Raw genomic sequence first — 12,528 nt, forward strand, 5'->3', positions numbered from 1 at the left:
AATTTATGAAATTACAACTTCAAGGAGAAAAAAAAACTTACTTGATGCTCCTGAGGCCAAATAGATTAATAATAAACAAAACAATCACTTTTCTTACCTTAAGGTAACAGTGCACATAGCAATAATGAAGCAGATTATCCGAAGGCTGAGTAAGGCTGCTGACCACATGCACCAACTGTTCTGCATACATTGGCACGGAATGTTCCAGATTAACTTTATCCACGAGTATCTGAATGGACGGCAAAGGTCGAAGAGACTGGAAATTTGTAGCATTCATGAAGTTACTTGAGGTCTGGAAAAATTGTGTTCAGTTTATTAATTCAGGAAGTAGAGTAGTGGCTGATGTGCTGTTCCCTCTATTAAGGCTTTAACCTAAATGCAGTCACATCAAATCGATCTAGAAAACATGTCTTTCCATATAACTCTCTTGCTATAACCAAACACAAACATCTACTTTTAATATGTCTCATATTTCAAAGAATATGTATTTATGGCAAAATTATCCTTACATTTTACTAATACTTTTTATTTCTTGATGTAGGTATTTTCTTCACTATAAACTCAATCATTGCAAAAACTTTTCTAGATACCAACAGCCAGTCATCTTTTACTTTTCTTTCCCTTTATTCACATTTATATAGCTAAAGAACTAAGTGTCACACAACAGGCAAAGTTTACAAGAAAAAAAGAACTTCAATGTTCCATACAGTATCTACTAAAAATACATGTTAAAGTCTCAGAAAGTCCTAAGAATCCTAAAGAAGACTCAGTATTCTCAGTGTTACAGAACCTTTCTGAGCTTCCAATAAATTTTAAAGATGCCCAGAGGGGCCAGCGCTGTGGCATAGCAGTTGAAGCCACGGCATGCAGTGCCAGCATGCCATATGGTGCCCATTTGAGTCATGGCTATTCCACTTAGATCCAGCTCTCTCCTATGGTCTGGGAAAGCAGTGGAAGATGGCCCAAGTCCTTGTGCTCCTGCACTCGCATGGGAAACCCAGAGGAAGCTCCTGGCTCCTGGCTTCAGATCAGCCCAGCTCTGGCCACTGCAGCCATTTGGGGTTAAGTAAACCTGGGGATGGAAGACTATCTCTCTGCCTCTGTCTCTCCAACTCTGACTTTTCAATAAATAAATGAATCTTTTTTAAAAATATGTTATCTATTAAAAAAATAAAGATGCCCAGAGTACATATATAATGATTGGCAGGTAACCCTTTCCTGCTTTTCCTTAATGCCTTCAAAATGCCAAACCCATGTTACTCAAGGAGAACACTATGACTTCCCTCCCAAGAAGAATCTGAAAATATGACAATAACAAATTCATTGTTCTGTTTTCTCTTTTTAAGTATCAAAATACTACTGGCATTCACTATGCATTGACCACACAATTCCAAATTTTGTGGATGTAGTAAAAATGGTGCTTAGAAAGAAACTTAGAACATTAAGTGCATATATTAGAAAAGAAGAAATCTAAATTCAACCTAAAACTAGAAAAAGAAGAGCAAATTAAATCCAAAATAAGCATAAGAAAATAAATAATAAACACTGGAGCAGAAATCAATGAAACTGAAAACAGACCAAGGAGAAAAAGCAAGAAAATCTGGTTCTTTGGAGAGGTCAATAAAAATTTATATGCCACTGGATAACCTAATTTAAAAAAGAATACATGACTTAAAATATCTGCAATGAAAGAGGAATGTCACTACAAATCCCATGGACATTAAATACTATGAAAAATTTTTTGTCTATAAATTTGATAACCTAAATGAAATGGACCAATTTCTTAAAAGATACAAGCTGAGGACCCTGGGTACAGTGATAACTTTTAGATAGAACACCAAAGACAGAATTCATGAAAGAAACAACTGTTAAACCAGACTACACTAAAATTATTTTTTTTTTTTTTACTTTGTGAAGCATGCTATTGATATGAGAAGACAAGCCACAGGAGAATGGAAAAATATTTGCAAATGACTTATCTGACAAAGGACTAGTATCCAAAGTATACAAAGAACACTTAAAATCATGAAGATGACAAATAACCCTATTAAAAAGCAAGTGAAAAATCTGAAGAGATTCCTCATGTAGGCAAGTAAGCCTACAGAATGACGCTCACACCATATATCCTCAGGGAAACAAATCTGAATGAGACGTCGCTACACGGTTTTAGAATGGAGAATTCTAAAACACTGACAACACCAAATGCTGGCAGGGGATGTGGAACACTCATTCACTGCTGGTGAGAATACAAAATTTTATAGTCACGACACCTGCACACAGATGTTTATATCAGCTTATTCCTAATTACCAAAATGTTGAAGCAACCAAGATGTTCTTCAGCAAGTGAACTGATAATTTTGGTATACCCAGATATTGGAATACTATTCAGAACTAAAAAGAAATGAACTTTCAAGCCATGAAAATAATGGAGGATCTCTAAATAGGTATTGCCAAATGGAAGAAGCCAATCTGGAAAGGCTAAAATACTCTATGCTTCCAAATGTATGACATTCTAGAAAAGGCAAACTACCGTGACAGTATAGAGATCAGTGGTTGTCAGTGGTTACAAAGGGAGAAAGATAAACAGGTAGAGCACAGAGGATTTCTAGGACACTGAAAGTACTCTGAATGAAACTTATGACAGATGTATATCACTACACATTTGTCAAAACTCATAGAACATAAAACACGAAAGTAAACCCTAATATAAATTAGCAACTTTAGGTAATGATGTGACAATGTAAGTTCATCAATTCTAACAAATTTACCAGTCTAGTGTGGGATGTTAATAATGGATAACTATGCATATGCATGAGCAAGCAATACATGGGAAATCTCTGTACCATCTCAAATTTTACATCATCTTAAAACTGCTCTGAAAAAATATTTTAAAATATTACATGACATTAAAAATGGAACTGACAAAATACTGATGGCTTTCATTTTCTCTAGTGAAATTTTCTCTAGATGATCTCTTATTCATAAAGTGATGCAATATAATAGTTATGAGTGCTCAATAGGAAGCAAATATACAAAATGGAACTAATTCATCAAGCAATTCCCTGCCATACTTCAAGAAATTATTATTAGTTAGGATGCTTTATAATTCTATAATCATCATATGGCCATCAAAAGAAATATGACCAAGAAAACTAACAAATTTAAATTAACAGTTAAGGACTTACATGTATAACTCAAACTGAGAAAGCAACATTGCATAAGAACTTTAAACTATTAAGCATTAAATAAATCCTCATTGATAACAACAGTAGTAATCACTGGGTTCCTAGCATGTGCAAAATGGTTGACATATATTATCCTATTCAATATTCAAAATAATCCAAGGAGAACTGATCTGTGTCAGCACCTGATAATGTGACACAAATCCACGTCACAAAGGCAAGGTTTACCCACAGCAGACACAAAGGAAGACAGGGAGTCTTCTAAAGGGTTGTGAAACAACTATTTCTCAGGCATCGTCCCCACCTTAAGGGGGCCATCCTGAGACAGTTTCTCATCATCATCTCATTCAGATAATACGGTCCTTCCCACCCAGCCCTCTTAGAGTACACCAGCAGGATACATAATTGCTAAGCTACAGTGTGAAATGACATCCTCGCCAACAAGATGCCCTACCATGCATATCACTAGTCATCTCACATCTATCACCATTATTGATTTTTCTTTTGCTAAGTAGTAATAAAATATCTGAACCTATCTGTGCTTATTATTTATTTATTGGTTAAATCTGTAAGCTTGCTGGAAAAATAAAACTCTTGTTTTCCAGAAAAAGCAAAATTTAGAGATAAAAGCAATTGTCTAAGCTGTAAAAGCTAACATATGCTCTAACTTCTAATAAACCCATGATCTTCAACATTTCTTTACACAGCTTTAGCTTAAGTTCACTTTATTAAAATACATACATTTTACTTTCTAAGAACTAACAATAATTACGTTGCTTTTATTTCATTAAGGATAATCATTTGAACAGAAGTTCTTTTATGTAATAACTAAATATATGCATATATGTAGGGGAATAACAAAATATACCTTTTCTCCCATAATGACAGGTATCAAGTGGTCCAACAAGTTGAATTCAGCCATGAAGATTGTACAGGTACATCTGAGGAGAGTAATAGTTGTATGTCGAGTAGGAATATATTCCTCCAGAGAAGCCACTTCTTCAGGATTCAGTATTCTTTCATTTTCATCCTTCATATCTAAAATTAAAATGAAAATTTAATGAATATTTTAAATGATTTTCTTACATAACTGAAAAATTAATCTGTTAACAAATTTTATGGACAAATTCTGTTGGTTTTTCCAATAATGAAACAGTTGTAAAAATAAGTTACCCTTAACAAATAAAATACTACTCTAGAATGTAAATGGGTCTTTGCTACATAAAAACTTACTAGCTTATTTTAAAATATTAAGAAATTTTCAATTTCTTTCTTCAAAACAACAACAACTTATGATACCACTGAAATAAATGTAAAGCCAAGACAGACCAGGAGAAAGTATTTGCCACAGACAGCTAACTACATATACAAAGATTTATATCCACAGTATATATTAAAAAGATAAAACTTAAAGAACACCGAAAAATCACTAAGAAACATATAAAAACTTAAGGTGATAAACAGGCAAAGAAGACTTGAATAAACAAGAGATAACACATCCAAATAGCCAAAAGCTGATCAACATTTTTAGTCACTGGATAAATGAAAATAAAATCACAGTATGATGGTACTACACAACTCTCAAATGTTTAAATTAAAGATTCATGTTGACAAGCATATAGAAAAAAGGTCAGCAAACTTGTTGTCAAGTTGTGGTGTAACAGGTAAAGCCACAACCATATGGGCACAGGTTTGTCTCCCAGTTGCTCCACTTCAACCCAGCTCCCTGCTAATCGCCTGGGAAAAGCAGTGGAAGATGGCTTAAGTGCTTGGGTCCCTGTCACACTTGTGGGAGACCCAAAAGAAGTTCTTGACATCAGCCTGGCCCAGCCCCAGTCATTGCAGCCATCTGGGAAGTGAACCAATGCATGAAGGATCTGGTCGGTGTGTCGTCACCCCACCCCCCCACCCCCCCACCCCCCCCACCCCCCCCCACCCCCCCCACCCCCCGGCCAACCGCATTCCTGTAGCTCTTTCAAATATGTAAATGAATAGCAGCAGCAGGAAAAGGAGGGGAGGCAGTGGAAGAGAAGAAGGGAGAGGAGGAGGAGGAAGAAAATGGAGAGAAAACTTATGAAAAAAAAAAAGAATTATATAGAGGGGCGAATGTTGTGGTTTAAGAGGTAAAGCCATTGCCTGTGACACCAGCATTCTATGTGGATGCAGGTTCCCATCCCTGCTGTTGCACTGCTGAGCCAGTTCCCTGTTAATGCCCTGGGAAATGCAGAGGAAGATTGCCCAAATTTTGGGGCCCCTGCCACCCACGTGGGAGACCCAGATAAGGCTTCGGTCTCCTGACTTCAGCCAGATTCAGCCCTGGCCTTTGCAGCCATCTGGGGAGTGAACCAGCAGATGGAAGATCAATCTGTCTCAATCTCTAACTCTTTTTTTTTAAAGATTTATTTTACTTATTTGAAAGGCAGAGTTACAGAGAGAAGCAGAGACAGACAGAGAGGTCTTCCATCAGATGGTTCACACCTCAATTGGCCACAACTGCCAGAGCAACACCAATCCGAAGCCAAGAGCTTCTTCTAGGTCTCCCACGTGGGTGCAGGGCCCAAGGACTTGGGCCATCTTCCACTCCTTTCCCAGGCCATTGCAAAGAGCTGGATCGGAAGAGGAGCAGCCAGGACTAGAACCAGTGCCCATATGGGATGCCAGCAGGGCTTTAACCCACCGCGCCACAGCACCGGCCCCATTGCTCTTTCAAATAAATAAATCTTTAAAAAAAAAAAAAAGTTATATAGAACATATTTTAAGCTTTGTGGCCAATACTGTCATCACAATTACTTAAATCTACCACTGCAGCACAAAAGCAGCCTCAGATAATACATGTAACCAAATAAACATGACTATGTTAAAATAAAACTTTATAGAACCTCAAGATAAATTTCATATAATTTTCATTAGCCACAAAACAGTAATTCTTTTATTTTTTCAGCCATTTAAAATGTAAGAACCATTCTCTGCTCACAAGTTATACAAAACTGGTAGGAATCATAATTTGATTAAGAACAACTAAAACTCTTATACACTGCAAGCAGAAAGGTAAAGGAGTTCATTCAATCCTTCAGAAACAAACACATCATGGCAATAGCCATTAAAGATGAATACATGCAATCATTGGACCTGGTGTTTCTACTTTTAGATACCCTATAAAAATGTGTACATTCATAAAGAGCCTTCAAAAAGTTGATTTCGAATCTTGATGTGAATGGGATGGGAGAGGGAGCGGGAGACGGAAGGAAAGTTATGGGGGGGACAAAGCCACTGTAATCCAAAAGCTGTACTTTGGAAATTTATATTTATTAAATAAAAGTTTAAAAGAAGTTCATTTCAAATATGTTATGAAAAAATGGTACAGGGATATCAAAAATATTTTGCAACAAAATGAACTTATCTTTTCATTCCATTTTGCCATAAACTTTTGGAGCACCGTTATGTTTATTAAAAGATAGGTAATACAATGATTGTGGAATCACTGTCAAAATATCCAAAAAAAAAAAAAAAAAAAAAAAAAAAAAAAAAAAAACTAGGGGCAGGCATTTGGTACCGAAGTTAAGTCACTACATAGACAACAGCATCCCATATCAGAATGCCTAGACTCAAGACCCAACTTCAGGGGCTGGTGCTGTGGCCAAGTGGGTAAAGCCACAGTCTACAGTGCCAACATCCCATATAGATGCCACCTATATGAGTTCTGGTTGCTCTACTCCCGATCCAGTTCCCTGCTAATGCACCTGGGAAAGCAGTTGTAGATGACCCAACTGCTTGGACCCCTGCACCAAACTGGGAGACTAGAAAGAGGCTCCTGGCTCCTGGCTTCAGCTTGGCCCAGCTCTGACTGTTTTGGCCATTTGGGGAGTGAACCAATACATGGAAGCTCTTGCTCTCATACGCACTCCCCACTCCTCTCTCTGTAACTCTGCCTTTCAAGTAAATAAAGAATTTTTTTAATGTTTCATTTATTTGAGAGGTAGAGTGACAGAGAGGAAGATTTTCTACCCACTGGTTTACTACACAAATGGCTGCAATGGCCGGAGCTGAGCCAATCCAAAGCAGGAGCCAGGAGCTTCCTCTGGGTCTCCCATACAGGTGCATGGGTCCATGCATTTGGGCCATTTTTCACTGTTTTCCTAGGCCATAAGCAGAGAGCCAGATCAGAAGAGCAGCAGCCGGGACACGAACCGGCACCCACACAGGCTGTCAGCACTGCCGGCAGAGGCTTAGCCTACTACACCCCAGAGCAGGCCCCAAAAATACATCTAAAAAAAAAAAAATGCAACTTCAACTCCAATTTCAGCTTCCTGCTGATGCATACCCTAGGAGGCAGTGGCATAAGTACCTGGGTCACTACCACCCAAATGGGAGAACTGAATTAAGTTCTGGGCTCCTGGCTTCTGCTTGCCCCAGCTTTAGCTGTTGCAGGTATTTGAGGAGTGAACAAGAGGGTGCACAATCTCTCTGTTTTCTTCCTCTGTATCTCTTTGTCTTTCCAATAAATAATAAATAAAATTGTAAAATAATTAACCCAATTCTCATCAGTAGTAAAACAGAAAAATACACTGTGGTACATTCACACAATGGGAATCCATACAACAATGAGAATAAATCTCTCAAACATAATGTCAGTTAAAACAGAGATAAAAAAGCATATAGAGTGTGATCCCATTTACATGGATTCAAAAATAAGCAATACTGAAGATGTTAGACTCGATGATATATAATCTTGTGGTCAGGACAGTAACAAGAAGGTAGCAAAACGAGGATTTCTGAAAGCACTAGTAAACTTCTACTTCTTGAACAATTAGTTACACAGTTGTGGTTAGGGTTGCAAATATAAGAATTTGCTATGGAGCTATATGTAATCAAGTCAGTATGGAAATGACAGAGGAGAAAATCACAGGTCTATTAACAGACAACAGACTAGAAGATCCAGAAACAGACCCACACAAATATACTCAATTGATTTTTATAAAGGTGGGAAAACAATTCAAGAGAGGAAATGGTGTTGGGGTTATTGGAAATTCAAAAGCAAATAAATAAGGCTCAAACTAAACCTTATTCATGCTGTAAAAAATTGGCTCAAAACAGGTCACGAACTTAGATAAAAAATTTTAAAATGACAATAAAAGTTTTGGAAAAAAGCAATCAAATTTAAAAGTGTACAAAACACATGGACATTTCACTGAAAAATAAAAAAAAAATGGCAGATAAGCTCAGGAAAAGATATTCAACGTCATTATCTAGTAAGGAAGGGATATTTACAAAAACAATGAGATTCTTGGACTACCAATTAAAATAAACACCTGCCTTAATGGGTAAATAGAGAAGGGACAACATCAAATGCTGGGAAAATGGAAAGAAACTAAATCAATCATTCATTGCTGAAAGCACTGTAAAATGGTACAGTCAAATCTGCAAGCAGTTTGGGTGTGTTTATAATAAGGCAATGTGAGAAGATTAATAAGAACTGCAAGCCAGATTTGAAACCACAGTCTGGGGTCTTAACTATTATCCTAAATTCCCTCTTACGCTACCATGTTCTAGTCTTCTTAAGAGATGTTTCACTGCATTAAAAAGCAAACTTTTATTTTATGAAACTATGAGAACTATATCTTCATACCATGTTGAAAAAAATTGTTGTGCAGCAAATTCTTTTTTATTAGTGGTATCTAAATTTTCTTGAATGTTACGTTACTAACTTTAGAGCCTGGTTCTTCAAAAATCATTAATTTGAAAAAAGGATCACATTTCCTAAGTGTACTCTGGAAAAAGTATTGCAAAGGTATGATAGTTAAATACTAACAAATATTGGCAAAGTACTTACACAATTTCCAAATCTTGACTTCTCCTATAACTTCTACATAAAATTTAATCTCTAAATTAACAATGAAATCAATAAATTCTTACAATAAAAGGTAAACTCAATAAAATAGGACAAATTTAATTATGTAATCAATGAAAAGCAGCTAGCAATAGATTAAGAATTAAATCACAAACCAACCTGGTTTTAGCCTACTATATGGCTCATATTCATGTTCCAAAGCACAAACAATCATTTTCAAAATCCTATGTACTGCACTGCTATCCAAGCGCAAGTCAAGGGGACCTATAACAAGGCTTTTCGTAGACTTCTCTTGGACTATTCCCACATCTTCACTTTTCCCTGAGGAAAAGTCTTGTTGATTTGTAGAACCTACAAGAAACCAAATTTTATATAACTTAAGCAAGAATCAGATATAAAGTACACACATTAATATTAGTCCTCTCTCATCTTGTTTGTACCTTCACGCTTTAATATCACTATCAGCTAGATACAAAAACTCTGAAGATCTGTATTTTTCTCAATGCAGATAAGATATTCCTGACAACAAAAGCAACTGATTCAAAAAACAATTATCCCTGTTACCTGCTTAATAACATGGTAACAAGTGCTATAAATCAAAATGGTCATTCTTAGGAAATTACTCTATAAAATTTAATTAGCATATATCCAATATACTATTGTGTTGAATGGAAAGGGTGATTCTGGAGGAAGTTGCATTACACTACTAATATATCTTAAAAGTTTCATTGAAAATAAGATTTTTTTTAATTATACATTCATAGGACACCTTGAGAGTTGTTTTTTGGTGTGTTTTTTTCAAGATTTATTTAGGGGCCGGCGCTGGGGCATAGTGGGTAAAGCCACCACCTGCAGTGCCAGCATCCTGTATTGGCACTGGATTGTGTCCTGGCTGTTCCACTTCTGATCCAGCTCTTTGCTATGGCCTTGGAAAGCAGTAGAAGATGGCCCAAGTCCTTGGGCCCCAGCACCCGCGTGGGAAACCCAGAAGAAGCTCCTGGCTCGTGGTTTCAGACAGAAATTGCAGCCAAATGGGGAGTGAACCATCGGATGGAAGACCACTCTCTCTGCCTCTCTCTCTGTTACTCTTTCAAATAAATAAATAAATCTTAAAAAAAAAAAAAAAGATTGATTACTTGATTGATTTGATAGGCAGAGCTACAGAGAGGCAGAAAGAGAGAAAGAGAAGTCTTCCATCTGCTGGTTTATTCCCCAATTGGCTGCCACAGCCACAGGTAGGCCAATCCAAAGCCAGGAGCCAAGAGCTTTTTTTTTTTTTTTTTTTTTTTTGACAGGCAGAGTTAGAGAGAGACAGAGACAGAGAGAAAGGTCTTCCTTCTGTTGGTTCACTCCCTAAATGGCTGCTAAGGCCTGCGCACTGCACCAATCTGAAGCCAGGAGCCAGGTGCTTCCTTCTGGTCTCCCATGCGGGTACAGGGCCCAAGCACTTGGGCCATCCTCCACTGCACTCCTGGGCCACAGCAGAGAGCTGGACTGGAAGAGGAGCAACCGGGACAGAATCCGGGGCCCCAACAGGGACTAGAACACGGGGTGCCGGCGTCGCAGGCGGAGGATTAGCCTAGTGAGCCACGGTGCCAGCCAGGAGCCAAGAGCTTTTTCCAAATCTCCCATGTGGGCACAGGGGCCCAAGGACTTGGGCCATCTTCTACTGCTTCCCCAGGCCATAGCAGGGAGCTGAAATGGAAGAGGAGGGGCCAGGATTTGAACCCATGCCTCTATGGGATACCGGCACCACAGGCGGCGGCTTTACCTGATGCACTGCAGTGCCAGCCCCTCCTTGAGAGTTTTCTAGGGATCGTGGAAATGAAAACAGGTATCATCTGCTTTGTACTTTTTTCAGGTTAAAATTATGATGGCCATTCTCCTTGATGCAGAATTCTAGTTCCTTGATCCTTTGAATGTCCATATACTAAAGAAGAACCAAGATTGTTTTCTAAAGAAAATCTTGACTCTTTCTACAGATATTCACATTATCTAATATGAATACTTCTTTGTTTGAATACATAAATCAATTATTGTACATAACAATGTATGACACTTTTTAATTCTTAAGCCATTTTATTCAAACAAAAACAGAAAAGGTTTTCATAGCACTTAGTTAAAACCTAGTGTACAGCACTCCCATCCCCATCTACCTGTACTACTATATTTCATACCTCCTGACAAAAAGTTGTCTTCTTATCCAACTCAATTTTCTTAAGAAACTTGCAAGCTATCAAACAATTCTACCAACTATTTGTGCTGTCAGAGTGCAAGCAACCCTGACTTCACTGATGAGAAACTAAAAACCTTCAGTTGCCTTTATTCACTAAAGATACCCTGGCTTTCCTCTCCCACTGCTACTCATTAAAGCTTATACACATGAGGCTGAGTCTCTGTGTAAGACTCACACCTTTAGAGAAAAGAAAAACACACCTGTTTTAGCTCTATCGGTTGAACTAAAAAATTAATCCTTAAATACAATAATAAAGAATCAAGAGTCCTACTCTAACATGTGGTTATAGAAATAAACGAATGTCAGGACACAACAAATCAAGAACTTTAAATAAAATGCATATTAGAAGCATATAAAATTATACTCTGGTTGGAAAGTCAAAATACTTTTCCTAGGTTCATAAACTCTACAAGCTTTTAATTTCTTGATTCAAATCAGATTGGAAAGAAATACGAACACAGTAGTTATCAATGTAGGCTCTAGAGCTACACTAACCAGGTTCAAATCCCAGAAAACAAGGTGTATAATCTTGCAAGTTACTTAATCTGTATAGAGTTGGCTGTTTCCTCATTTGTAAAATGAGGATAATGTTGTTTGCCTTACAGAATTACTATGAGAATTAAATAATATACATATAACTATACATTATTTTTATTATACATAAATATAATATATATAACACTTAGAACAAAGCCTTGCATTTAAAACCAATAAATTTAAAACCAATACAATCATTACCATCACCATCACTGTATATGCAAATACAGATTCACACTAATATAAACATAGCAAGAGAGCTACTTAAAAGCAAGCAATAAATGAACAGATAATTGAGAAAAAAATGAACACACTTTTAAACTGCATGTAACATCGTCAACAGAATTATATCATTTAAAAAAAATTCATCTGCACAATCAAAAAATTAATCATAAGCTGGCATTGTGGCACATTAAGCCACCATCTGCAATGCCAGCATTCCATATTGGAGTGTAGGTTCAAGTCCCAGCTGCTTCATTTCTGATCCAGCTCTCTGCTAATGCACATGAGAAGGAAGCAGAAAGTGATCTAAGTAGTTGGGTCCTTGCCAATCACTTGAGACCTGAATGTACAATCTGGTTCCTGGCTTCAGCCTTGTCCTGGCACAGCCCCCAACTATTGTAGCTATTTGGGGAGTGAACCAGTGGATCAAAGATCTGTTTCTGTCTCTCCCTCTCTCGTCTCTCATTCTGCCTTTCAAAACAAACCAAAAAAAAAAAAAAAGG

At 37.3% G+C, this 12,528-nt stretch overlaps 1 protein-coding gene across 1 annotated transcript in view; it reads right to left on the reverse strand.

Moving 5' to 3' along the window:
• VPS13B (vacuolar protein sorting 13 homolog B) overlaps positions 1 to 12,528 on the reverse strand; it is a 785,675-nt gene that overhangs the window by 684,318 nt on the left and 88,829 nt on the right. Inside the window, 3 exon segments of the mRNA XM_062188180.1 lie at positions 98 to 292; positions 4,051 to 4,220; positions 9,190 to 9,381. Of these exon segments, the coding sequence (XP_062044164.1) occupies positions 98 to 292; positions 4,051 to 4,220; positions 9,190 to 9,381 (557 nt within the window).

Source organism: Lepus europaeus, chromosome 4 (genome assembly GCF_033115175.1).
Source record: "Lepus europaeus isolate LE1 chromosome 4, mLepTim1.pri, whole genome shotgun sequence".
NCBI lineage: Eukaryota > Metazoa > Chordata > Mammalia > Lagomorpha > Leporidae > Lepus > Lepus europaeus.